This window comes from Tupaia chinensis, unplaced genomic scaffold, assembly GCF_000334495.1.
Source record: "Tupaia chinensis unplaced genomic scaffold, TupChi_1.0 Scaffold000066_1, whole genome shotgun sequence".
NCBI lineage: Eukaryota > Metazoa > Chordata > Mammalia > Scandentia > Tupaiidae > Tupaia > Tupaia belangeri.
The window spans coordinates 981,417-1,008,878 of NW_006159525.1; the positions used below are offsets into that span (position 1 = coordinate 981,417).

The following is a 27,462-nucleotide window of genomic DNA, read 5'->3' on the forward strand; positions in this document are numbered from 1 at the left end:
AAAAAAAAAAAGAAAAAGAAAAAAGAAAAGAAAAGAAAAGAAAAAGAAAAAAAGAAAAGCCATCCTTGAAAGGGATCTTCCTCAGGCCTGGCCAATGCCTTTGCAGGGCTAGGCCCGCTCCCCACAGATGCCCGCTTTGTCACAAGTGAACTGTTGATTCTCAGCCCCATGGGTTCCTCTCCAGATTCCAGAAAGATCTGCCCCATACGTCAGATAGGGGAAGGACATCGGATACTTTCTGGCTGGAATCTGTCCTCCCGATTTTCCCCAGACTCGTGACAGCGACTCCGAGGACGATGTCGCCAGCTCTCGCTCAGAGGACAGTGCTGAACCTGCTGCGGAGGCCACAGGCACAAGCAGGGACTGTGTCCCAAAAGTCACCGCCTTTGTCTTGGGCTTGAAAGCCGCCATGGAGCCCTTTTCCTCCTCCATGGGGAAGGTCCTGGTGACCCTTCTCCTGGGCTTGGCAGGTACCGCGGCATCCCGTGCCAGTGCTGGGCTTCCAGGGGATGGGCAGGCCCGAGGGCCGGCAGCAGGCAGCAGTTTGCTGGGGACAGTGGAGGGAGAGGGGGTGTGCCAGCTCAGGACCATGCGAGCTCCTGGGAGTGACTCGTGGGGCGGGTTAGGGTTACTGCTGTGGGCGGAGGGCAAGGAGCTCTCGGGAGGGGCTCCAGCCGTCCTGGGAAGCACGACCGACGTGGGGCCTGCAGGGCCCCCACCCCGGAGCCCCGGGGACGCTGCCACCCTGTGTGCTGCCTGTGGGAGGGTCGGGGTAGCTTTTCCTGACTTGGTCTTGGAGTGCGAGCGGGCAGGGGTGACCAGGGCTGCCAGTCACGCAGAGGTGCGCTGTCTCCTCAGGGATGGTGGTGCCTTCCCTGCCCTCGGCCGTGTACTTCGGGGCCTTCCTAGGCCTGGGCTCCTGGTGGGCTTGCGGTCAGGCTCTGAGCGCCATGGCCTTCAGCATGCTCTGTGTCTTCATGGCCGTCTTCACCGCTGGCCACCTGACGAGCCTGTACCTCTACCAGCTGCCCTTCCTCCAGAACCTCGTGCCTCCCAACGACATCTATGCCAGGTGACATGCCCATTGTCACCACCACCATGCACGGGGTGGCCTTTGACCCCCCCCCAGAGTCAGTTTCTAACTGACCTCCAAGCCCTTTCCTGGTGCTGTTTTCTTGAGCACTTAAGTGGAAGGGTATGGGCAACTTGGGTGTACCCCCCAGTCCCGGAAACCAGGAGTGAGACGGGAGCTGCTCAGGGAGAGACCAGGGCCGAGGGGAATTGTAACCACACACACCTACGGCTAACCCGTGATCACACCTGCCTGGAGGGGACAGCCCCATCTCCTCCCTGTCCTTGGCCACCCGTGGTCCTCCTTCTTTCCCCCCTTCCTTACCCCCTTCCTTCCCCCCTTCCTTCCTCCCTTCCTTCCTCCCTTCCTTTCCCCCTTCCTTTTCCCCTTCCTTTCCCCCTTCCTTTCCCCCTTCCTTCCTCCCTTCCTTTCCCCCTTCCTTCCAAAAACCTGCAATATGGTTCTGTCTTGTTCCGGGCCCCAGCCCAGGTGGCTGGGGACATGGGGACAAACAGGAAACGCACGGTCTCCAGGCTGTGCTCTCCAACTGGCTTCTACCACCTTCCGGAGAGGGAGTACCTCACAGCTGGGTGCCAGGCTGAGGACATGGCAAGAGCTGCACTGCCCATGGGAGGCAGATGGGTGCAGTGATGAGAGCTGCAGGGAAGGGGCAGGGCTGCCCAGTACACGTGCTGGGGAAGAAGGGTCTGGTGAGGCAGCGAGGGGCGGGCCAAAGCGACCCTGACCGTCCCCACGTTCTCGCCCCGAGTCATCCCAGCCCTGAGGAAAGGCCAGTGAGGGCAGAGAAGGCTAGGGCGAGGGTGCTGCCAGGAGAGGTGCAGGGCCTGGGCGTCCATACAGCATTGGTGACTTCCCGGTGGGCCGTGTGCACACAGGCTGCTGGGCATGACTGCTCTCACCAGGACCAACCGCACAGAGCCCTGGAGGCTCCTCCTCCAGCCAGACTCCGACTGGCCAGAGATGGTGCACCCTCTGATTCTGCTGCTATCCTACTACACGCTGGTCCTCCTGCTACCACAGTGGGCTCCACAGTCTGGGGTGAGTGGCCCCAGAAGGGTAAGAGCACTGGTCACTTTCCCATTCCTACAGAGGCGAGCAAGTCAACAGGCAGCTTTTTACTAAAGTGTGAATGACTGATAGTTGCTTCCTGGGTTTCTCTGTCCGTGGTAGGAAGTAGATCAGGTGCAATGGTGTGGAGTGGGAGAAGAGAAGATTGAGGCGATGGGGCTGTTGCCTTAGGATGTTTGAAGAGCGGCTGTGTGGTCCAGGCAGCTGGTCTGTCTTCACTTAGCACCAGGGAACGAAAGGAAGGAGGGAAGGAATGGGTTACAGGAGGCACGTTTGCGCAGGTTTTCTAGCGTCAGTTTAAAATATTCTGCCCCGTGACCCAGCCTGCGTGATGCACCCACAGTGCGTCAGACTGCAGTGTGGAAGCCACGTGGCCAACCGTGGATTCGGATCCTAACCAGCCCGAAATGCACCTGGTGTGTGCTTGGGTGGCCCCATCCCTGCAGTGCCGGAGGGCTGGGGAAAGGCGATGGTGGTGCGATAGGACCCCACCGAGAGCCTCGCGGGCGCATGTGCACACCGCACTGCTACGGAAACAAAGGAGGACGAAAGCCGCCCTGCGCTCCTGCGGCGGGCTTCTAGCACACTGAAGTCTCACGGCGGACCTCTACAGGAGGCTGAGGACTAGAAACCCGTGTTTTCCTGCAGAAACAGGAAGAGGAGGTGGAGGTGCTGTCTGCGGAGCCAGGCGGCAGAAGTGCAGGCCTGGGGCTGCGCTCTGTGCTGTGTGTGTCGGGCTGCGTGGGAGACCAGGGGAGGCGTCCTCACAGGTGTACGCACCTCCATGTGCCACGGCGGCTGCAGGTGTCTCTTACAGACAGCAGGATGATGACGGTAAGAGCCACAGCAAGTCCATCACTGAGGGTTTTCTCACCTCTGGAACAAACTCAGGCATTTACAGAATCTCCCTCCTCATTCTGAAGATGAGGAGCCTGAAGGGGGGGAGCACTCGCTCAGATTCCAACAGAATTAAGTGGTAATGGTAAGAAGGGGATTCGAATCCAGGCAGTGTGACCCCAGAGCTTAGCACATGGAAGATGGGAGGCCCGCAGTGGAAATAGATCCAGAGTTGGGTCAAAACAAAGCACAACATAAAGACCGGGCTCCAGAAGCCAGGGTGGCAGCGGTGGGTGCTCACCACCACCAGCGCCGACTGGAGCGTTGGGCTGCAGCCAGCACCCGCACAGGGCTCAGGGCTTGCCTAGCGGACAAGGCTTGGCCTCTGCCCTCCGCACAGGTGGCGTCTGGCGCCCATGCAAGATTCATTGCTTTGCTTGACAGCCCTTGTGGGGACGCTGAAGCAGCAGGGGGCTTGGGCTCTGGGTGGTGGCCTGGTGGCCAGGGCTGGCTGGCAGACACTGCTCATTTGCAGATGCAGAGCTGGGCGGGGCAGGGCGGGGCGTCCCCAGGAGCAAATCACTTGGCGAGGTCACAAATGCAGTTTCCTCCAACCCTGATAAAAGCCGTCCGTCTTGTGCACAGTTGGATGAGTGATTGCCACACCGCTTACTCCAGGGTGATTATACGCCTGCCCCCCCCCGATGAGATAGGAGCCCATCCTTCATCGGTGTCGGCGTCACCCCATGACAGCACCAGCACCCAGGACTGAGGGACCCTGGGATGATTAGTAATGCACGAAAGGAGGTCTGCAGTGGACAGCCAGCTGCGCCTCCGAGAGGCGCAAACATGGCTGACCCACCGTATGGCCCCTTTTTGCTGATGCCGGGCCGAGAACCCACCTCCCCAGGTGTCTAATCCACGTGGGGGCCATCACTGCGCATAGCCAAGCTGAGCTCCACAGCAGCCCCGGAGCCGCCCTGCATCTGCGTGCAGAACCGGGGGCACCAGGAGGCTTCTGCAGCTCTTTGACCACCCCCACGCCTGGCCTAACACAGTGCTCTGGACGCAGGCGTATTTAATAATGACCTGCTCATTCCATTTTGCATTTCACAGCCCGCTCTAGGAGGAGGGCAAACAGAAGGGTGTAATTAATATACCATAGATGAATTGATTCATCTCTTCCCCCACGAAGCTGGGCTAGGATCGGACTGCCTCAGACCTGTCTCACAGTGCTGCTCAGGATGGAAAGCTCAAAAATAGAATCCACTAGATTAGTTAAACAGAAAGCTAACAACCCCAACAAGTTGCAGCTGCTTGCCATGTCTTCCAGATGCTTCCTCTTTGTTTAGGGGCTACATCCAGGTAGGACCCCAAGCCCAAGGCCCTGTCCCCCATGACTGCCCAGGACACCCTCCATCCCCCGCCCCGTGGCTCTCTTCCTATTTCATCCAAGTAAGAACCTTATTTTGTGATATTCGGATGAGCGGGGAGCTGAGCTTTCCTCCGGCAGGTTTAAGAGCCACCTGAGGCAGAGCCTCGTGGGTGATGGGCGCCACACTCCTCACCAGCGGACCGAGCTCCTTGCTCCTTAGCCCGGCAGCAACCTGAGCTTGTCCGTCACTGGCTTGCTCCTCTCTGATTCTCTGAGCAGTAGGCGTCTCTTTAAACTCACGCACACGATGCGTTTTAAAGAGCGTTTTCTGCACAGGCCTGCTTGCAGCGCTGTGGCTCCAAGCACGGTGGTGTGTGTCTCCTAAGTACGCGGCACCCTGCTGAGTGTGGCTGAGCGCCCCAAGGCTTGGAGCGGAGGCGGCTGTTACATGCCGGTGCTGGGTGACTGGCCTATGTGAGACCTGGGCTCGGGGCTGCTGAGGCTGCGAGGCAGGGCTCCTGTCCTCCTGCAGCCGCTGAGACTGAGTGGGCATAGCTAAGCGTGGGAGCAGAGACAGAACCTCGTCTCATCAGGAGCGTCCTTGTGGCTTGGTCTTGGGAGGTGGAGGCTGGGCATCTCTGGGTCTCACATCAGCTCAGTAAGGGATGCTGGACCGAAGCCAGCTAATCTGGCAGGAGTTCTTGGAGGAAGGGATTGGCTTGAAGGATGAGTCGAGGCTGTATCAGGCAGCTGGGGAAGAGTGCTCCCGGCTGGGGACTGGCCCCACAAGGCATGGAGTAAGCAGCCCCCAAGCACAGGCCAGCATGAGGATTAAGCCAGCCGTCCTGAGGGTCCTGAGACCTCGCCGCCGCCAGCCAGACTCAGGATTTACCCCCACACCTGGCTTCCGCCCCAGTGAGCAGTGTGTCTGTCCATCCCATGTGCAAGCATGTTCCTCCCCTTGCCCTCAGCCCATGTCTAATCTCCTGCAAAAATGCTTGCACACCGTCCTCAATTTCTCTGGTATCACCCACTTCCCTCTTCACTCCACCTCAGCCCCCAGTCCACACTCCCGATTTTCCGTGTACCCGCACTGTCCCCCCAGCCTGTATAGACGCTTGTCTCCTCTCATCGGTCCTTCGCATCAGGCCACGGAAGATGTCCTTTCTGTCTAGAGCCTTCTATGGCTCCTTTGAGCTCTCAGGATAACGGCCCTCGTGCTGGGGCAGCTCCGGTGCTCCACGCAGTGGCCTGTCCTGCGTGAGGCAGCCGTGGCCCCCTTGATCTCTGCACTCCAGCCCCTCTGGCTTCTTCCTGAAACCCTCCTCGCTGGGAGTCATGCGCTCCCCTCCTGGCTCAGGCTTTATTTCCCTCCACCCTGTTCTCACCTCCTCCAAGAAGCTTCCTTCTGACTTCTCTGACTGGGTCAGTCCCTGACGGTAGGCTCTGTGCCCACTGTGTGCCTCTGATCTTGGCCCCGACCACAGCCATAATGCCAGTCTGCACGTGGCCCCCTGGGCCTGTCTCTGCTCCCCAGCTGTTTGCGGGCTCAGGGCTGTTTCCAGCCATGGCTGTATGCGTGATGTGTGGTGTGCTCATGAGTGGATGGACACATGGAACCCGGGAATGGCCAGAGACTCCCAGAGTGGCTGACATGCTGGGGGGGCTGCTGTTGCCATGGGAAGAGCTCCAGAGCAGAGGCACCCCCACGATTATCCTCTCAGAAGTCCAGTGAAGGAGCCAGCTGGTGGTTAGGGTGTTGAACTCCCACATGGGCAACCGTGGTTCAAGTCCTGGACCTGGCGGCTTGCTTTCTCACTTTCTCTTTCTCTCTCTGGTCAAATGAATGATAATAATATTAATAATAACAAATAAAATAAATAATTAATAAAATAAAAAACCTTAAAAGAAGCTCAGTGAAGAGGGAGGAAGGAAGCAGCAGGTCTGGTTAGAATGAGCAGCTTTGAGGCCACGGTGGCCCTGTAGGTGTGGCTGAGTCCAACGTGCTGGTCATGAAGTGGGAGAGGAGAGGAGGCAGGCCAGATGCTCAGCTGACAAGCAGGCGCCAGGTGCCCCAAGTTTCATGTGGTTTTGGTACAAATTGTCACCAAAGAGGAACCGAAGACAGCTCTCCCTGCTGGCCTCCCCATGGGCAGACCCAAGTCTGGATCCATCTCGGGTGACATGAAGGTCACCATGCGCTGACCTCCCACACAGGGCAGCCCTGAGCAGCCCTGTCTCCTTCTCTAGGTAAGGTCCTTCCTGAAGGGCAGCGGCCAGGAACTGCCCGCTGTGCACCATGAGCAGCGCCAGGGGCAGAGCACGGGCCCGGACGCACCACCTCCCTGTGGGCCGGAGCGGAGGATCACCTTCCCAGGTACAAGCCTGCACACCCCCAGGCCTCCAGGCCCCAACTGTGCCACCTCCGAGGCTCCCCTCACCCGGGCCGGCAGCAGTGGGAGGGAAAGGCCTGGGTCTCCCTGGGTGGAGCTCTCTCCATCTCAGCAAGGTCTCGGGACTGGTGGCCATGCCGCAGGGGCCCTGGGCATTGGCTGGTCACTCCTGAGCGTGCTAAGGCCACGGGCAGCATAAGCCGGTCATACCTCTGTTCCCTTGGGCAAGGATAGTCAGAGTGGGAGGCTGCAGGCCAGTTGAGGGTCCTCTAAAGGCGAGGGCAAAAATTGTGGGAGGCGTGAACCTGGCGTGCCCTCCAGCCTTCGCCTCGCACCCTGTGGTCCCTCCCCAGAGGCCGAGCAAGCCTTGTGCACAGGCACGGTCATGTCCTTGGCTCACGGATGAGGACATGGAGGGCCGCGCCATTAGGGACCTGGCCACGGGAAGCCATGTCTGGCTTATTTAAGCCCATACTTTCACTGTCATGTACACAGGGTTTCCCAGCCCACCTTTGGTGCCAGGTGGTTCTGAGTCGGGACTTCCCATGCACGGATCCTTCCAGCAATGCCCTCACTGTGCCCACCAGAGGCCAGAACAGCCCCCAACAATGAACAGGCACATCGCCACATGGCGCCGAACGTCCCTGTGGCCAGGATCTCTGTCCCAGACTCACCTTTGCGAGAGGCCTGTGGTGGCCACAGGAGTGAGGTGGCCTGCCTCCTCTCCCTGTCCTCAGCCTGCTGGAAGCAGACATGCCCTGTCCCATGGGAGACTGGTTGGCTCTACAACCATTTCTGTGGGTCGCCTCTGTCCAACCACACTGGGCTCCCCTGGGGAGGAGGAAAGACTCCGCCTCTTTCTGGCCTCAGCGGCACCCGGCAAGGCCCCGGTCATGGCTCCCCGAAGGATCAATCACCGTATTTGCTGAGGAGGATCTCTAAAGCTGCATTGGGGGACCGCACAGGGACTCCCATCTCACTTACCGGTCATGCAGATCCCCACCCAGAGCTCAGCAGTCGCCAGGCCCTAGGCACGTGCAGGAGTATGGCCTCGCGCTGCCAGGGTGGCGTGAGAACACCGTCTGCAGAGCCGGCCTCCGAGGGCGCAGCGTGTGCCCCAGGAGAGGTTGTGGGGCATCAGGCTGACTCCTGGTCAGCTCTCTGCTGCCCGGCAGGAGGTCCCGAGCCCCGTGTGGACGGCAGCCTCTGCCCAGGGCCCACCTGTGCACCAAGCCTCCTGCCCCAGAGGCCCTTCTGCAGCTGACAGTGTTCTTATTACAGGACCCACTGGCGCCCCCACGGAGTCAGCGGTCCCAGGCTCGGGGCCAAGCAGCGTCTGGGTCGTGGGCCACCTGGCCACGAGACACAGCTATGTCACTGCACCGATAGCCATGATGGTGAGCCAAAGGTTGCTCTGGTGGGTGATCTTGAGGACAGAGGCCACTGAGTTTCCCTGGTCAGGGGATGTCCCCCGCCTCCAGTGTGCTTGGTCCCAACTTGGAGGGACAGCTCAGGGATGGGGAGGCCTTTGGTGTCTGTGACGGAATCCCCAGACTTGCCGGCTTTTCATCCATGCTCTGGGCTGGGAGCAGAGGGGTAGGGCGGAGGCCTGGTGGGGCGCTGTGGCTGCGACCGCCCCACCTCCGTCACCAAGGCAGGAAGCGCAGCCCTCCTTGGAGAGTCCCACGGTGGTCTGGACTCTCAAAGGGCATCCTCGCTCCCCGTCACTGGTCAGGATATGACCCTCCACAGTGCACGCTGACACTGGGCAGTGGCTGGCAGCCTTGGGCTGAAGGTGGGGACCTTGAGCTCCCAACTCAGAGCAGAGCTCGGGTCCCACTGCAGGTAGAATGCAATTCGCCCAAGTTGGAATCCTGGGGTCTGAGCCGGGCCGTTAGCATGGGGAGAGCCCTGCTTGAGGCACCTGACTGCAAGGTCACGCTCCTGGGGGAGGCTGGGTTTAGATGCTCCTGGGGGAGGCTGGGTTTAGACGCTCCTGGTGGGGGACTGCATTTAGACGCTCCTAGGAGGGCCCTGGGAGCTGGTTCCTGAGTTGCCGCTGGCCCTGCAGGTGTGGAGCGTCACCCACACCAGCTGGCTGGGTTTCATCCTTCTACTCTGGGCCTGTGTCATCTGGATGGTCCGAGACCGCCGCCACCTGGCCCTGTTCAGCGCGCCCTGCCTGGTCCTCTACGCCGACCTCCTCGTCCTCCTCACGTTTGTCGTGGGGCTCCGCCTGTCACCGGATGAGCTGTTTCCGGGCGTCCCTGACTGGCTCCTTGTTGACCTGGACCTCATGCCCTACCCCCGGCCATGCCTCCACCTTTGTGCCAAGGTAGAGCCAGCCTCCCCCTGCACCCTGAGCCGGGCATGGGCCTGGGGTGGGGAGCCAGCAGCAAGGGAAGGCCCAGCAGGGCCTAGGAACCATGGGACTACGGAGGGGAGAGACTTCCATTTCAAAGAAGACCACAGCTGTAGGCCAAGGCCAAGGAGTGTGTGGAGAGGGAGAGCGGCCCTGTAGCAGGGATCCCAGGGCCCTGGGACCCGGCCTCGGTCCTGGGCACCATCTTCCTCTGTAGGATGGGGAGGGGGTTGGCAGCATGAGCCCCAGGGCCCCTGCACCCCGTACCTCATCATGGTCTGATGTCCACCTCAGAGATGTGACCTGGCCGTGGCAGCAAGGGACAAGTATGTCCCTGGTCACTCCCAGTGCCCGCTTTGCCCTGAGCTCTGTGGCTTGTTGAGACGGTGAAGCCTTAGACAAAATGGAAACCCACACGGCACTCCTGGCCGGTGGCAGGATGGCACCACCACAGCCACACCGGGGGCTGCAGAGAGGCAGGGGCTCTCTTCTGCTTCCCTACAGAGTCTCTACACATCCGTGTTCTGGTCGCTGCTGCGGCAGAAGGTCCTGGAGAGGCGGGGGCTGGTGGCAGCTGAGGACCAGGGCCAGAGGGAAGACTGTGGTGAAGCAAGTGGTGAGGACCCTGGATAGCCACCTCCCGCCCCAGGGGCCTGGCTGACATTTGAGTGCTTTCAAGTTAAACGTTACTCCTGGGAAGCCTAGATCTTGGGCAAGGTGGGGAAAGGGCCCCAAGTCCGCTCAGCAGCTCCCGGAGGGTACACGAGGCAGCAGCTCAGGCAGGCCCAGCTGAGCTGTCCAGGGAGGTGCCTGGTTCCGGGAACAAGGCTGTTCCATCCGGGACTCTGTCCTTTGCAGCTTTGGGTCTGGAATTCTCTGGCCATAGGTGAGATTTGAGCTACATCTCCTCTTCTGAAGAGAAAGAACTGTTGCCCAGGGTGGTGGGGCAAGGAGGGGCCTTCAGCAGAGGTCCCCGACCCGTTAGTTGGGCCCTCCGGTGGCACCAAGAACCCCTGGGGGCAGCCCCTCCCCGAGCTGACCGAGTCTGGGAGGGGGTAAGGGGGGGCAGAGAGCAAGTCAGCCCTGACTGCCTCCTCCCCCACCCTGCACACAGGCCTGGTGTGGCCGGGCAGCACCCTCCTGGACACCCTTGGCTCCTTCCTCAAGGGCCTCCTGGCCAAGTACTGGATCTTTGTCTGCACGGCCATGTTCTTCCTCGTCAGCTTCCGCGGCAAGGTGGTGGCCTACAAGGTCATCTATGTGACTCTCTTCCTATCCTGGGTGGCCTTGTACCAGGTAAGCCATGTGCGTAAAGCTGCCACTGCCCAGCCCTCCCGAGCCTGGGTCCCCTGGCCTGCGGTTCTGGCCTCAGATCTGCCCAGCGTCCATGCGACATGGGGCAGGGCCACCTCAGGGCAGAGATGCTCACCCCATCCCACCGTTGCTGTCCCCGTCACTGTCCCTGTCACTGTCCCATCGCCATGGGGGGGTGTGCTGCTCATGGGAGTCACTCACTTGGTCTCAGTCAAGCGTCTGACCCCAGAAGAAGCAGAAGTCACAGGACATTGGTTAGGTAGGTTAGTGGTGACAGAGCAGAAGGGCAGGGGACAGGGCGTGGGGGCGGGAGCTGGGCCATGTGGCTGTGCATTAGGTGACGTGGACCCCAGCCTGGTGCCTATTCCATGTGGCAGGCCCAGGAGCACACAGGGGGGGCCCAGGTGAACTTCAGGTCCTCGCCCTCAGGTTCCAGCTGCTTGGTACCTCTGGCGTTGGCACTGCTGCCGTTTCTGGAGGACAGGGCTCGGAGGACGGCCCCACGGAGGCCGGTAGCCTTGGCTTGCAGCCCTCGCCCGCCCGTCCACCTTCTGGCTTCTGCTGTCTCACAGTGGTGGGCGATATGGGGTAGAGGCCCAGGGAGAAGCCACTGGGAGCCAGCTGGCATCTGTCCATGAGGTCACGTGGCCTGCAGCACCGCCACTCACCAGCACGTCCCTCCAGAGCACCAGGGTTCTCAGCGGGTTCTCAGTGGGCAGGGACAGGTGTGTTTCCTCTGTGCAAGAGACAGAGTGAGGTTTCCAACTCCACCAAAATCGCTCGAGAAGCATGAGCCTCCCAACCTGAGGGCTCTGCTTCCCTCACAGGCCCTTCCTGTCACTTTGAGCCTGCCCTTTCTGCGGGGGGCTCAGCTAAAGGCACTTCATTTTGAAAACAAGAGACCTGCTCCGTGGCGGTGTGTCCCACACTGTAGACCCGCCTTTGAGAATGAGCTTGTCCTGTACCGGCGAAGCTCCCAGTGGAGAATCTGCTCTGCGGGAGGGTGCCCTTCCCATGGCTGAGCCCTGTCGTCTACCCATCCATGCGACCCCCATGGAGAGTCTCATCAGGGCCCACCTGAATTGCAGATGCACTACGAGTCCTGGCGTCGGATCCTGAAGCCCTTCTGGGTGGTCATGGTGTCTTACTCGATGGTGGTCCTAGTAGCTGTCTACACGTACCAGTTTCAGAGTATGGCTGGATTTTTCAACAAGACGCTGGGGTTGTCTGAAGAGGGGTAAGAAGACTTTGGCTTTTGGGCTCACAGGGAGAGGACCCTGCAGACTGATGTGCCAAAGGTCTTTCATCCTGCCGGAAGGCATGGGCTTCTGCAGTCAGGGGCAGGTGGGGTCCGACTGACGCCAGGCGTGGCCTTCTGGGCGGACGCTCGTAGAGAACATGGACCCTCTCAGGCTCCCCATGGGGCTGTCGTGAATAGGGAAAGTGCTGGGGGTGTTGAGTAAGGGCCCATCTAGTCAGCTTCATCTTCTCTGGGGCCCCTCTGCTGAGCTCCCAGGTCCTTATGGTCTTCAGAGATGCCTCTGCCAGCTCCCAGGCTTCAAGGCTGGAGCGCCCATCCAAAGTCCATCACATGACCCCTTCAGCCTTTGCTTCTGGGGCACTGTAGGGGGTCCCTGAACCTATGGACTGGAACCCCTTGGTGTGCCCGCTCCTCAGTGTTTCCCCAGACCCTCACCAACACTGACCTCAGCCCAGACCTCTTGATTCTGACCATGAGTCAAGTACAGCCCAGAGCCCACGTGCTTGGTGTCTCTCGGAGGGTGCGGGGCTTTCTCAGGCCAAGTGAGCCCTGGGAGAGTCCGAAGCGGCACCACCTAAGCCCGTGCGCGTCCTTTGCAACCAACTGCCATTGGGTTGTTGGGGAAGGGGTGCGGGCCGTCTCTGTGTAGGACTCGGGGAGAGACGTCTTCTCGGCCCTCGGGGCTCTCTCCTCTTCCCCTGTCCCAGGCTGGGGGAGGTGGGCCTGCAGCGGTTCGACACCGCGGAGCTGTTCGCCGAGACCACGCTGCCTGCTGTGTTTCTGCTGCTGTGCATCCTCCAGCTTCATTACTTCCACGAAGACTTCCTGGAGACCACCAGCCTACAAAGTGCCCCGGGGCAGCGGAGGGACACACCTGGCAGGTACTGCTGTGTCTGGGGGCATCGGAGATTCTGCTCAGAGCCCAGAACACGGCTCGGCCTGGCACAGGGCTCTTTGAAGAACGTCCTCTCCCCCAGCCATCCACTGGGAGTGCTCGTCCAAGTTCCTGGGGTGGGGGGGCTGAAAGCTCGTGTGTCTCTGCAGGGAGGCAGAAAAGACAGGGCGTTTTCTTTTCTTAGTCACCCCAGGTCCAGACAACCCGCGGCCCCGCTGAGTTGGCGGGGTCACTCCTGCTGGGTGGCCTTTGCTCAGGGTCTCTGAGAACCACTTGAGAGCAGAGCATCTGCCCATGCGTTTTCGTTACGCCTAAGGATTTGTTTTATTTTCATTTTTACCTTTCTGTACTTGAACTAAATTAAGATGTTGGCTGTGAAACTGGTTTTTAAAGGGTTTCTAATTTTTAGATTGAGTCACTCACACGTTTGGGTATTTTGCAGAGTTCTTATTTAAAGGTGGCAGGATGCCAAAGCAATTCGTTTTCTCACTAAGAAGAATTAGGGCCCCACGGTCCTCTGATGCCCCAATCTGTTTTCCAATCCAACTGCGATAACCGTACCACCTCATATAGAAAAGGGCACAAGACATTTTTTATTCTTTCTCCCCCAGGGACTATGAAACGCTCTTTTTTGTCAACATCATGAGGTTTGCTTTTGGCTTCTACCCTGTTTTGTTCACACCCGGGGTGGGAGTTGAAAGCTTCGGGAGCGGTGGAGTCACCGGGTCTGTGGGGAGCTGGAAGCCACACAGACGTGGAGTGCGTCTCTCTGCTCCCTGAAGTGATGGGCGACACTAAACCGAGCCCCCGGAGAGTGAGGAGGATACTCGGGGAGAAATGACAGCCTCTGAGCCACAGGGACCCATGCGGAACTCGCTGAATGAGTGGAGGTCGCAGGTGGTGGTTCTTGTTTTTTATTTTTAAGAATTATTTATTTTATTTTATTTATTATTTTTTTTTAATTTGATCAGTGAGAGACAGAGAGAGAGAGAGAGAGGGAAAGGAAAGCAAGAAGCAAGCCACCAGGTCTGGGACTTGAACCAGACCTCTTGATTCTGACCATGAGTCAAGTACAGCCCAGAGCCCACGTGCTTGGTGTCTCTCGGAGGGTGCGGGGCTTTCTCAGGCCAAGTGAGCCCTGGGAGAGTCCGAAGCGGCACCACCTAAGCCCGTGCGCGTCCTTTGCAACCAACTGCCATTGGGTTGTTGGGGAAGGGGTGCGGGCCGTCTCTGTGTAGGACTCGGGGAGAGACGTCTTCTCGGCCCTCGGGGCTCTCTCCTCTTCCCCTGTCCCAGGCTGGGGGAGGTGGGCCTGCAGCGGTTCGACACCGCGGAGCTGTTCGCCGAGACCACGCTGCCTGCTGTGTTTCTGCTGCTGTGCATCCTCCAGCTTCATTACTTCCACGAAGACTTCCTGGAGACCACCAGCCTACAAAGTGCCCCGGGGCAGCGGAGGGACACACCTGGCAGGTACTGCTGTGTCTGGGGGCATCGGAGATTCTGCTCAGAGCCCAGAACACGGCTCGGCCTGGCACAGGGCTCTTTGAAGAACGTCCTCTCCCCCAGCCATCCACTGGGAGTGCTCGTCCAAGTTCCTGGGGTGGGGGGGCTGAAAGCTCGTGTGTCTCTGCAGGGAGGCAGAAAAGACAGGGCGTTTTCTTTTCTTAGTCACCCCAGGTCCAGACAACCCGCGGCCCCGCTGAGTTGGCGGGGTCACTCCTGCTGGGTGGCCTTTGCTCAGGGTCTCTGAGAACCACTTGAGAGCAGAGCATCTGCCCATGCGTTTTCGTTACGCCTAAGGATTTGTTTTATTTTCATTTTTACCTTTCTGTACTTGAACTAAATTAAGATGTTGGCTGTGAAACTGGTTTTTAAAGGGTTTCTAATTTTTAGATTGAGTCACTCACACGTTTGGGTATTTTGCAGAGTTCTTATTTAAAGGTGGCAGGATGCCAAAGCAATTCGTTTTCTCACTAAGAAGAATTAGGGCCCCACGGTCCTCTGATGCCCCAATCTGTTTTCCAATCCAACTGCGATAACCGTACCACCTCATATAGAAAAGGGCACAAGACATTTTTTATTCTTTCTCCCCCAGGGACTATGAAACGCTCTTTTTTGTCAACATCATGAGGTTTGCTTTTGGCTTCTACCCTGTTTTGTTCACACCCGGGGTGGGAGTTGAAAGCTTCGGGAGCGGTGGAGTCACCGGGTCTGTGGGGAGCTGGAAGCCACACAGACGTGGAGTGCGTCTCTCTGCTCCCTGAAGTGATGGGCGACACTAAACCGAGCCCCCGGAGAGTGAGGAGGATACTCGGGGAGAAATGACAGCCTCTGAGCCACAGGGACCCATGCGGAACTCGCTGAATGAGTGGAGGTCGCAGGTGGTGGTTCTTGTTTTTTATTTTTAAGAATTATTTATTTTATTTTATTTATTATTTTTTTTTAATTTGATCAGTGAGAGACAGAGAGAGAGAGAGAGAGGGAAAGGAAAGCAAGAAGCAAGCCACCAGGTCTGGGACTTGAACCGTGGTCATCCACATGAGAGTTGAGCACTTAAGCCGCCATGTCATCTGCTGGCCCCACAGGTGATGGTCCCTACCACAGGGAGGAGATTGGCCATGCTCAGGGACCCAGCTGTCCACAGAAGGAACGTGGCCACCAGTCCTGGGCCCTTCTGTACGTGCCTCTTTGGGTTTGGGCCCATGATGCCCACCTGGCTCCTGCCATGGCCTGCTCCTAGGGCCCGTCTCATCCTTTGGAGGTCACCAGCAGGGAACAGAGGTCCATCACTAGGGGACTGGTCACACAAACGGTGGTCCACCTCAGCAGCAGAGTGCTATGCAGCTGTCAGAAAGAATGAGGCAGGGCCAGCCGGTGGCGGGTCGTTAAGGCGCTGGAGTCCCACCTGCCGACTGCAGTTCAGGCCCCAGGCTGGCAGCTTGGCCCCAGACTGGCCCTGCCAGGCATGTGTGCACATGTCCAGAATCCCAGGAGAATGGAGGAGAAGGGACTGTGGCATGGCCGCCCTCCCTGGGATGATTTCTCACTTTCTGTCTCTGTCTCTCTCAGAGTGAGGCAGCTTTCTCTACCATCTGCAGTGAGGTTCAAGACACATTACAGAGGGAAGAAAGCCAAGAGTAGACAGAGCACTGTGCGGAGAATGTGCTGCCATTTATTTGAGATAAAGATATACACGCACTGGGGCCAGCATTTGGCATGGTGGTTAAGCGGCTAGACTCCCACATGATCAACTGCGGTTCAAATCTTGGACCTGGTGGCTTGAAAATCAAGCCAGGTGCATGTGCGTGTGTGCCCACAATTCTGAGAGGAGGATGGAGGAGAAGGGACTGTGGCATGGTCATCCCTTTGTGGGGTGATTTTTCACTTTCCCTCTCACTGTCTCTGTCTCTCTGGCAAGTGCACATGTCCTATGTCAAAACAAACAGACAAACGAACAAACGACATACCCCCGACTTCACACACAGAGCCTATCTTTGGAAGAAGTCAGAAGAAACTGGCATGGTGCTTGCCTTGGTGGAGGGAGACAGAGTGGAAGGACAATCACTTCACCACGTGGCTTTTAGGCTGTGTGAAGTATTTTTCAACTCTGTGCCCTCATTATCTAGTTAATAAAATCAATAAGCAAAATACTAAATATCTATTAGAGAATTTGCTGCTTAAATCAATGAAAAATGAATATTTTTGTAAACAGAGGGATCTCTTTCTCTTTCTCTCTTTCTCTTCTCTTTTTCTAAAAAATTTCTCTCAGGCTTAAGGTTATAAACGGGCAGATTCAGAAGAGGTAAGACCTGAACTGTGAAGGAAAAAACACACTTTTCTAGATCGATGTCCAGAATCACTGTGCTGAGAATGCGGGAAAACAGAAACAGACCCCCAACAGCGTAGAATCGGGCCCACCGACTCTTCCCTCTCTCTCCTCCCCCTCTTTCTTCCAGAGGAAGAGGCAGGGGGAGACGGGCATCCTTCCCAAGGCCTCGCGCCATGGTCCTCCCCCAGCCTCCCAGGCAGCCAGGGTAGCAGGCCCGTGCCAGGCCTGTGCAGCTGCACCTGAGAGCTGGCCCCTGGCCTCTCATGGGGACCCCGCACTCAGCATGGTGCCACCACACGGGGCCCTGGCTTTGCCAAACGGCCCAGTCGGCAGCTCTCCCTCCCTGTGTCTCCTGACGGCTTGGACCCATTTTGCTCGCAGGCTTTGAGAGACAGACTAGCAGCTGGGCCCGCTGCCTGTGCTGAAATGCCTAAGCACACTGCCTCTGGTTTTCAGCCGAGGTCCCACCAGGGGGAAGGAGGCACGTGAGCACTCTGCAGATGGAGCAGGCAGAGTCACACGGGATGAGCCAGAGGGACAGGAGGAGGAAGGACGGCTGCAATGGAAGACGCCAGCAGGTGGGGACACTGTGCTTGCCCGGGTGCTGCGTGCCACTGCGAATCGCAGGCGTTCAGGCAAACAGCCGGTGCGTCTAGAGCATTGGCCAAGACGTCGACCCGATGCAACACACGTTCTCTTCAGTGTTTAGGTCGGGGTGTGAACAAAAACACCTGTCCCCGGTGTGCACGGGTGGGATGTTCTTTCCTGCCCGAATCGCTGGCCTTGCCCGAGCAGTCGCGGCAGGGAGCCAGCCCGTGGCAGTTGGTGCTGCCGCCTCAGAGCCTCACTCGGGGCAGGTGGCCAGCCGGTGCCATTGGGACCTGCCGACTCAGAGCCCCGTGACTGCTGGTGGCTGGGCACTCTCAGCGAACAGTTTGCAGAGAAAAGTGGCCAGGATTTCTGCAGTGTCTGCTTCCTCGGGGAACCAGCGGTTTACAGTGGTTCAGCGTGTGGCTTGCAGTTGGACACGCAGGGCAGTAGCCGCGGATGGGCGGCAGCCTCTGCGCCTGCATGCCTGTGAGTCGCTCTCACTGTAGCGAAGCCGGGTCGCTTGCGTGGAGAAAGCTGCTTTGGGCAGTGGTTAATGCGAACTCCTCCAGGGCAGTTCGCCCATTTTCATTCCTTCGAGCATCCTCCCTGGAGCATCCCGCCGGCCCTCTTGTGCCGGAGATTAGAGTAGCCTCAGGGAGGTCAGGAGAGACAAGGGCGACCTCTCCCCGGCCTGCAGGAGCAGGGAGCAAACCGCAGGCCTCGATCAGGCCAGTGCTCCGGCTCCGTGGGTGAAGCCGTGCTAGCAGCCCAAGCTGCCGCAGGGCTGCCCAGTGGAGCTGAGCAGGGTGGCCGAGCCCGGCCACGTGGTCACGCCGTCTGGAGCATTTACTCTGTTCCCTTCATAGAAGCAGTTTTCCTACCCCTGGTCTAGAGGGAGCAGGGAGACGGGACAGCGGGGTTACCAGGGAGGCTGATACAGACGGCTCTGGGGAGCCAGCCGGGGCAGACGGGCCCCGTGTGGGTCCTCGCTGTTGAGAACTGCGTCTCTGCCTCAGGGAGCACCTGCGCGTTCTCTCTGCCTTGCTCGCCGCTCGTCTCTGCAGAGGCCTTCACGCGGTTTCCGTGAACCCCTCGGCCCTTGCCATCTCCGGTTCTTTCGCGGCCAGTCAGAAAGGCCTTCTTTTCCCCCAGACGAGGAAACCAGTGATCGAGACTCAACAGCTGACAAGCTGACCATGGGTTTTCTGAAGCTTCTAGAACTGGTGAAGGAAGCTCCAGGTCCCCTGTGGGGCGTTCTGGAGACCCACATGGTGAAGCTCGTGTCCTTGGTGGTCATCTGGCTCACACTGCAGGAGGTCTGTGGCCTTTCTGGAGGGCATGTGCCATTGGGCTTTGGAAACTCGGGGTCAGGGTTCGAGACCTTTTTCCTTTCCTTTTGCACAGCCTGGGCCTCCTATAGCAGGTGGGGTGAGCGTCATTTAACTCTCATTCTCTCCTGACCCGGAACGTGCTGATCATGGTCCGGAGACCACCGGCCACACGAGCCCACGGCCTTGCGCACGCCCTTGCAGGTCTCTCTGATGAACTCCGTCTTCTATGTCCTGTGGGTCGTGTCCCTGCCCTGCTCCACCCTACGGCCCTACGCCTCCTGTGTCTCCACGGCCTGGGCCTGTGTGGTGGTCTTCTGCAAGACCGTGTTCCAGCTGCAGAGAGCTGCGCCCACCACCCTGTCTTCAAGCTGCTTGGAGGTGAGCTTGGCCACACCAGATCTCCTCCCCAGCCAGGCGGGGGCTCCCTAGGGGCGGCCGGGGCTGCGTGTGGATCACCCAGGTGCTGGCCCGAACAGCCTTCTTCAGGAGAGTTGTGGGGTGAACCATTACAATCCGCGTGATCTGGGAGGAGCCACCCGGTGCGACGTTTGCCATTTTAGAGCCGAGAATGGCGGTCCCAGGTGGGAGGAGCCTGGAGACTCTCCCAAGAGCACACATTCCATTCATTCATTCATTCCACAAACACGGATGGCACCTGTTCTGTTGGGCACTGCACGGGAGGACAAGATTCCAAAGTTGGGACAAACTGCAGAGAAGGCTGCAGTGAGGGGAGTCAGAAGGGATCAGGACAGGGAGGTCGAGAGAACCCAAGTGTAGTGGAGGTCCGAGCCATGAGGGCATGGAGGGATGAGCCCTCCCAAGGAGGGGATGGCTGATGCAGGGCCCCACTGGGGCAGGCAGGGGAGTCCAGCTCCGTGGGCTCCCAGTCGGTTAGCCTGTCCACTGTGCCTACGAGAGAGCAAAGTGGGGGAGGGTGGGAGAGAGAAGCAGATCTCAGGGGGCCCTGAAGGACCTCCGCTGGTACCAGGCATAGTAGGGGCGAGGGGACTCGTGAGAAGCTTAGCTCTCCAGGACAGGGCTATGACAGGGACAGCATGGAGGCCCCTGGGCTCAGGAGAGGGAGCACCAGGTCCTCTGCAGCTCCAGCCTGCCACAGGCCAGTCAGGTCTGGGGGTCACATGGTGGCGATGGACCTGCGAGGGATATGGGGACAATGGGTCTTAAGAGGGAGCTCCCCACAGGGCCACCAGCTGTGGCTGGGCATGGACACCCTCGGCCTCCAAGACTTGCAAAGAGGACATGGGCTTCTGGCTGCTTCTCTTCTTGGGGGAGCTACAGCCCAGGGAGGCGCAGAGACCTGCCCGGGGTCTTGAGCACAGCCTTCTTCCTGGTTTTTTGGGGGCAGCTATGCAGTCTGTCCCTTCTGTGACCAGACCAGACACGGCCACCTCCAGATGCCCTGGTGTCATCCTGTCTGCCCCAGGTATGGCAAGGAAACAGGACACATCCCCCAGCCAAGCTCGCCGGACAGTCAGCCCTCCACGTGCAGCCGGCGGACCTGGCACGGTGGCTCGGGTTCAGGAAGTGCGATGGCGTGGTGCTGCCTTGTCTGCAGGTAGGGGCGGGGCAGAGGGCCGTGCCCAGCAGTGTGGGATGTGCAGGCCTCCGAGCCTGTGTACCGGGAGGGCTGGAGGGGACCAAGTGTGGCTCAGGGCCTGGCACACGCTGGGTGCCCACTCAGCTGGCACCTGCTTCCCTGCCCAGGAACGTTCCAGCAGGTGATTACTATGTGGCCACCTGGCTCTGACTTAGCATTTGCTTCGACCACTTTGCCTAGAGAGGTTTCCGTGGTGGCTCGGAGAGTCAGAATGAGTAAGGGGATAGGGACATTAAAGCCGCCCAAACTGAACCCTGGTAGCATCTTGCCATATGAAAGGGAGAGCCACCATCTTGCCATATGAAAGGGAGGCTCTTCCAGGAGCTGCAAGCTCACCGGGGTTGATCCTTTGTGACCCTAACGCTTCTGATTCAGTTTGGCCTGAAGGTTGTAGCTCCATGTCACCGAGGAGGACACTGAGACTCAGAGAGGGGCAATGACTCATCCCAGGTCACCCAGAGGGATGGTGGGGCGTGAGTCCCGGAGGGGAGACTGTCCTGGGGGAGTCGTAGGGCCATGGGGACAAGCCCCCACCCTACTCCAACTGAGAGGTTGCAGGCCTTGGGTCCAGAAGGAGGGGAAGCAGGCAGCAGTAGGGACCTGCGGAACCCGAGCTTGCAGGGTGCAAGCAGGGCTGCCAACAAGAGGAGTGGGGTGATGACGGAAAGGGCAGTGGACCTGAGCATGCTGGCTGTCCCCTGCGTCCTCCCAAGGTGAGCGGTGCGTTTTCCGGGTTCCAACCCACCTGCTCTGAATTCTCTGGCCCCACACAGAAGGGGCCTTCTCAGTTGAAGACTCAGGCCTGGGCCTTGAACCACAGCCCAGCACACAGGGGCAGGCCCTGGTCTGGGCTGGCGCTGAGCCCCAGGCGTGTTCTCGTGGGAGGGGCATGCCAACTGGGCACTGTCTGCGCCTGATCTAGGGGTGCTGAGCCCTGGAAGATGAGGCAAGGTTGACCCTGCTCCTGCGGAAGGACTCGATCGTGTCCCACACACATGCCTGAGAAGGCGGGACGGGCAGACCCACTTTTTACAAGGCACGGCGAATGTGAACAAAGCTCTGCTCTCTCCAGGGCCTCCCCAGGCAGCCCTCCATGATTCCTTTCCCACAAGTTCTGGAGAGCTGGGATTTCATTGTGAGGCATTTATTTATTTATTTATTTATTTAGAGAGGTTTTTGCTACAGGGCGCATGTGCTCGTCAGAAAGACAGAGAAAGACGGAGAGACAGAAAGCAAGAAATCACCCCCAGGGGGGATGGCCACACCGCAACCCCTTCTCCTCCATTCTCCTCTCAGGATTTTGGCCACGCACGTACATGCGGCCAGCATGAGTTTAAGCCACCAGGTCCAGGACTCAAACTACAATTGACTGCATGGGAGTCCAGCGACATAGCTGTTATGCTAACTGCTGGCCTCATGAGGCATTTTATTTAAACAAGTCCTGGCCTCTGTTGGTTACCACTCGACCCCAGACCTTGACCCAGGAAGCTGATGGAAGAGGACCAGCCAGCCAAAGCCTAGGACAGTGGTCTGCTTTAGTCTCCTTCCCCTAATCTGCTGAGAAGTCGTGCAGGTCTTGGCACCGGCCCTGGGGGCTAATGCGATCAGAGACTCTCCCTGAAGTCCAGAAAGGCAGCGCAGACTCCCACGCTGTCTGCAGGGGAGTGGGCGCCGGACCGACCTCACTCTGCATCGCGGGAATTACTCAGTCCCTCGCCAGTGCCTGAGTGGAGGCACACAGGGCACCCTGATGTCTAAATATGATCTCATATGGCAGTCCTTTTCATTTTGGTGTCACTTAATCAATAGGGAAAATGCAGCATATTTATAATCAACAATTAGGCTTTCAAGGCGTTCCCTCCCCATCACTCATCAACAAACACCCTTTAGAAACCCCTCCCCAAATCTGAGTCATGCTGGTTCTGTCAATCAAGCTTCCTGAGCATAGACTCCCTGGCATGACTACAGCATTAAAAAAAAAAAAAAAAAAAAAGTCCCCCTAAGGATGATTTTTAAATCTTCGCACGCACGCAGCAAGATGGATTTCAGTATTAACCGGCAGCCTTATTAAGAGCTGGCGGCTGGGGGGGCGTCCTGGCGGGTGTGCGTTGTGTACATATTGTATATAAAGTGATATAATCTAGCAAAGTAAATGAACTCCTTATGATTGGCTTTTTAGTTCCTGCTTGTCAGGATTCATAACTATTGAAGCCTTCTCTACCTGGATCAATTGGAAAATCAATACCTTGGTATTTGTGGAGAGCGTCTCTTACAGGAAGAAATGAAAGGAAATGTTTGGGAAATGCTGAGGGAATTATTTAGCCCATCTGACAGCCCAGGTTTTAAAGCAGTTCCTCTTTTCCCTAAGAGTTGGTGCTGAAATAAACACTTTCCCTGGGAAGTGGGGAGGCCAGCTGGGAAGGCCAAGGGTTTCAGTCGCCCAAACCACAGTCCCATTTGAAGAACTGAGAATGGGGAGCTTTTCAGCCGTTTGCCTGATTGACAGCCCTGGCGAAACCAGGCTCCATCTTGGTGGTGCTAACCCTGGGTTTGCTTCGCTTGGCAGAACCAGCTCGCCATCCTAGCCCTCATGACCTTGGAGGTGACAGTGAGCCGCCATCAAAGGTTCTGCCGGCTTCAGACCCAGCTGGCAGAGCCCCCCACTGGCGCCGTCACTGACACCATCACTCGGGCCCATCTTGACCACGGGCTGAAGCGTGCGCTGCAGTATTTCGTCAACTATGGATTCTACAAGTTTGGGCTGGAGGTGACGTCCCTGCCCCTGCCCCACTCCCTGGGTGGTTGATGGTTCTGTGATATGAGAAGTTAAACACACACGTGGCCCAAGAGACGGCTTCACAAAGTTCATGGAAAAGCACGTCATGAAAAACTGTGTGGAACCCACATTCTGGGCACCCGAATAAGCTCACACCGTAATTCCATTATTCCATGAACTTCTTGAAGTGTCCTTTAACACACGTGTGTCACACTAATAGTGGAGAGGATCGTGTTCCAACTCCCGCGACCCTCACTCTCCTCAAGAGTTTCCTCTTCCTCTCTCGTCCTGGCCCATGGAGGATTTTGAAGGAAATGCCAACCATTGTGAATAGTTCTAAAATGACACAAACTTCTCAAAAACCATAGATACAATGCCATTATCACACCTAAAAATGAATAGCCCCTCAACATCGTGTATCGAATCTGTGTCCAGGTTTCCCAGGTTGCCTCGTAACTGGAAAAGAAAATGTCTCAGTCCAGATCCGGGCAGGGCTGTGAGTCGTGAGCGGCCCCCTGGCCGCTGGCCGTGGTCTCAGTCTGCAGGTGCTTACTCCATCCTGCCATTGGTGGTGGAAGGCGCCTGCTCAAATGCTCCAGAATCTGCAGTCCATGTGTTGCTGATTTTATTCTGAGGGGTTCATTTACAATGGGGATGTGCTGACTCTACCATGCATTCTCTTCCTCATGATTATTTTTTCCTTTTTATTATTATTATTTTTGCCGTGGGGCACATGCACTTCCTGGAGAGAGACAGATGGAGGCAGTGAGAGGAAAGTGAGAAATCGCCCCCCAGGGGGATGCCACGCTGCAATCCCTTCTCTTCCATTCTCCTCCTGGGAATTTGGGCACGCACACACACGTGCCAGCTGTGAGTTTCAAGCCACCAGGTCTGGGACTTGAATGTGGTGGGCCGTGTGGAAGTCCAGTATCTTAGCCATCATGCCACCTGCTGTCCCCTCTACCATGGGCTCTTTATGTATTAAAGACTTCTATAAAGAGAACTTACCCTCAACAGTTATGAGATTCCCCGATACAGCTTTTATTTTTTAGAAAAGCAAGATAAATGCTTGATTTTTCCCCTTTATTTATCAGTTTTCAAAACCCCGTGTTGGTTTCTCAGCCTCCTCCCCAGGTGCACAGTGCATTCCCAATGTCCCATGAGTTGCAGTTCTCATCCTCCTAGTGCTCAAACGGCCCCTATCAGCCCACGGCGCCATCGCTGTCACTGGCCAGAGTTTCTGCAGTGGGTCCAACCCTTACCTTCCATTCTGCACAAATCTCAGTCCCCGGAGAGTCTCGTGGGGCCATGCGGTGCATAGACGTCTCTGTCTGTCACCTTGCAGTTGACAGAGTCTGCCTCATTTTCCTGCTGTCAGTCGCCTAACAGATCGGGCCTGATTATTTAGCCAGTTTGCTAAGACAGCAAATGGTCGTAATGAATTTCTGGGCTCTGGGGGTACTTTCCAAAGACGATGAAGTAAAAACAAACAGACCCAACTCCCCACCCTCCCCCAATCCCAGTGATCTTCTCACCCCAGGGCCCGTGGTGGCCATTTCTGTCCCTCGGCTGTCCCTTCTGCTGCTCATGGACTGGTCTTGCCTCTCCCCTGCATCCCAGCTGTGTTTCGTGGCCGCCCTCAACGCCATAGGGCAGCGCATGGATCTCTACGCACTCGTCCACGCCATCTGCTTGATTTATTTGCTGAATCTTCGGCGGAGAAAAGCGATCGCTGAGGCCTGGCCCAGATACTGCGGTTTCCTCATCAGTATTATGGTCTTGCAGTATTTCCTGTGCCTCGGGCTGCCTCCCGCCTTCTGCAGGGGTGAGTCTGACCACCGCCTGCCTACCTGACTCTGGGAAACGCTGCTTCGGCGAATGCTCACTTCCTGTAGATGTAGGGGTATCCCTGGCATGGGGGCAAGGGATCCTGCTCCTTGGCGTCTCTCTGGAGGAGAATTGCTCACTGGGGAACTGTAGGGCCACAGACATGATCTGGCCCAACACCTGAGTCACTTGGTTCTGAGGGATGTCTTCCCGCGGTTGACATAGCCACAAAGAGTCGGCCGCCGGTCCAGCCAGGCTTGCCTGGAGAGGACGAGTTGGTTCAGGTGTGTCATGAAAGGCAAGCAAACCCCAGAAGGGCCAGAGCTAGGTGCACTGTACCTCCTCCGTGGTTCCCACCGCTTTCCTGCCGGCAGTCCAGTTAGGCTAACCTGAGCAGACAGCAGCATCTCCACTGCACGGACGAGGAAGTGAGGCCGCCCAGCAGGGCAGAGCCACACGCCAGGTGGGTCAGGGCTCTGCCCCTCACGCCCAGGCGGAGCGGCTCTTGGTGGCACGGGTCAAGGAGAACTTGGTCTGTGGGTGGGGCCGGTCGTGTCTTCAGGTGTTTAATTTCAACGAGTCCTGACCCAGAACTCCCACCTGGAGTCAGACGTCCCCCTCCAGGGCTAGTCTTAGATACCAGCTGCCCAGCACACGCCTAGTCGTTGGGAGCTTTCCAGGGACACGTCTGACGTGGCCACGTGCTTCCGCCCTGAACTCCTTGGCTTTTGCTCTTCCTCCGTCCCTTCCCTCTTTCCATTCTTCCTCTCCCGGTTCTAGCCCCGGCCCTCCCGCTCTCCCTCTTGCTGTCTTTCTCATCCTCCCACATCCCGTCGGAGTGCCCACGCCCACTGCCCCGCTTGCACGCTCTCCCGGGAAGAGCTGACGCCTTCGGCCCTTCTCTCACCTTTCACAGCTGCGTCCACTCCAGCCAGCCCCTGGCTCCCAACATGAGATGCCTCTGGACGTGTCACTTGCAGGTCGCAGCGACCACCCAGCCCCAGGACTGAGTGTGGGTGGGCATTTGAGTCCTGGAGCACCGGGACACCATGAGGCAGCAGCACTGTGGGCCCCCAGGCAAACCCGTTGCCACATTTTTAAAGCTGTTTCCAGCATCCTCTCAACTTAAAGCATAAGTCCTTCCCTCGACCCTGAAATTGTATCCGACATCTTAGTCATTCCATATAATTGGAAAGAAGCATTAATAGAACACAGACTCAATGATCTCTAGAAAAATAATGAAGACAAAAAGAAAATTGCCTTTCCTTTACAGATTACCCATGGAGAACCACAAGTACAGGAATACATGCAAATTTCATTAAGTGGTTGTATCTCCCAGACTTTGCCAAAACGCCGGATGCCAATTTGTTACTCTGTGAGTACCGGGGGTGTCTGAGTGCCTCTTCACTTCGGGAACTTTAGATTGGGCAGGCAATGGAGAGCAGAGCATGCCAAGTACTGCTCCAGCCATCCTTCTCTGCCAATCTTCCTTCTGAGGTTCCCCCATTCCATCTTGTAATCACCCAGACAGTACTCAGCGAAGAAATATAGTTACCAGGTTCCAAGGTCTCCATCTAATTAAAAAATGCTTTCATTAGAGAGAATTTTAATTCATAAGCGTTATTCTGATGGGGTGAAGGGGGGTAGGACTTTCAATAGATGATTTAAAACCCAGAGATTTAGTAATGTACTAAATAAAAAGTGGACGGCTGATTTGCAAATAAGAGTTCCAGAAAAGGCACCATAAAAGGCCTTCTGAAATTTAGCTCCTGAAAGCTGGTACTCTTCTGCCCAGAAGTAAGCAGTTTTGTGTTCTTTTCGGGGCTGCCCTTTTCACTTAATCTAGAAAACATCTCTCCTCTTGAAAACAGGCGGAGCCACAGACGGGCAGTAACTGCGAGAGGAGGGAACTGCAGACTTTCATGTCCTGTGCCCATTTCTTGCCTTTTCTTTGCATTCAGTCACATGAAAAAAATCCATTTTTAATTCATCCATTCATCCATCCAATGCTGATGGCCCCAAACTGTGTCCCACAGCATGCCCGAGGCGTGGCGACACCACAGTGAGAAAGCGCAGGTGCCTGCTTGGCAGGGCTCCGGAGGTTGGAGGATGAGGAGAGGCCCCTCGGGGAACCTGGGACTGCACTGAGGCCCCACACACGGCAACCAGCTCCCTGCCCACGGCTCTGGGCGCACACGTTGAGCTGGCAAGGGGACTGGAGGCTGAGTAGCAAGCCTGTGACCTTCTGGAGACTCAGAGACCTTGTTCTGTCTGACCCTGCCCCACACCGCCCCCAGAAAGGAGGGGTGACAGGGAGGCACCCAGGCAATGAACTCTGAACCTGCCTCACTGGTCCCAAGAACGCTGCCTACCAGGTGTTCCTGGGGGGTGGATGCCGCGTGAGGTCCACGTTGGGGCGGGGCAGCCACGGCCCAGAGCCACAACCTCTTCCTTTGTCGTCACAGTTGACTTCCTGCTCCTCCTCGTGGCCTCCCTGCAGTGGCAAGTGTTTGTGGACGAGAACAGAGCCTCGGTGAGGGTGCTGGCAGGGGACAACGTGGAGGTCGGCAGACAGCTGAGGCCAGAGGACCTTGCCCAGCTCAGCCCTGTCCCCAATTTCATCTTCTGCCGGTGAGGACTGAGACCCTGGTCTAAGGCACCCTGGCATGTGGCCTTTCTCCGTTCTCCTTCAGCATTGTGGGCTGAGACTTGCTTCCTTTGGAGAAAAGATTACTATGATTTTCTTTTTGTTACGTTTTAAAATAGTTTAAATTGAGCTCTAATTTACATACAGTAAAGTGTTCAGTTCCTAATGATAGTATTCAATCAGCCTTGAGAGGCGAATCAAGGCGCGGAGCATCCTCGTGGTCCCGGGGTCCTCTCATTCCCCTT

General features: G+C 57.4%; 1 protein-coding gene across 1 annotated transcript in view; it reads left to right on the forward strand.

Annotated features, from left to right (window-relative positions):
- LOC102501742 (piezo-type mechanosensitive ion channel component 2) overlaps positions 1-27,462 on the forward strand; it is a 76,377-nt gene that overhangs the window by 793 nt on the left and 48,122 nt on the right. The window contains exons 3-23 of the mRNA XM_027766593.1: positions 272-470; positions 859-1,072; positions 1,969-2,131; positions 2,810-2,995; positions 6,624-6,750; positions 8,048-8,163; positions 8,838-9,101; positions 9,633-9,744; positions 10,243-10,424; positions 11,531-11,679; positions 12,411-12,584; positions 13,895-14,068; positions 14,694-14,769; positions 16,555-16,713; positions 18,146-18,334; positions 18,551-18,727; positions 19,794-19,925; positions 22,534-22,734; positions 24,364-24,568; positions 25,844-25,945; positions 27,036-27,201. Coding sequence (XP_027622394.1) covers positions 272-470; positions 859-1,072; positions 1,969-2,131; positions 2,810-2,995; positions 6,624-6,750; positions 8,048-8,163; positions 8,838-9,101; positions 9,633-9,744; positions 10,243-10,424; positions 11,531-11,679; positions 12,411-12,584; positions 13,895-14,068; positions 14,694-14,769; positions 16,555-16,713; positions 18,146-18,334; positions 18,551-18,727; positions 19,794-19,925; positions 22,534-22,734; positions 24,364-24,568; positions 25,844-25,945; positions 27,036-27,201 — 3,467 coding nt within the window. The remainder of the gene's footprint in view (positions 1-271; positions 471-858; positions 1,073-1,968; positions 2,132-2,809; positions 2,996-6,623; positions 6,751-8,047; positions 8,164-8,837; positions 9,102-9,632; positions 9,745-10,242; positions 10,425-11,530; positions 11,680-12,410; positions 12,585-13,894; positions 14,069-14,693; positions 14,770-16,554; positions 16,714-18,145; positions 18,335-18,550; positions 18,728-19,793; positions 19,926-22,533; positions 22,735-24,363; positions 24,569-25,843; positions 25,946-27,035; positions 27,202-27,462) is intronic.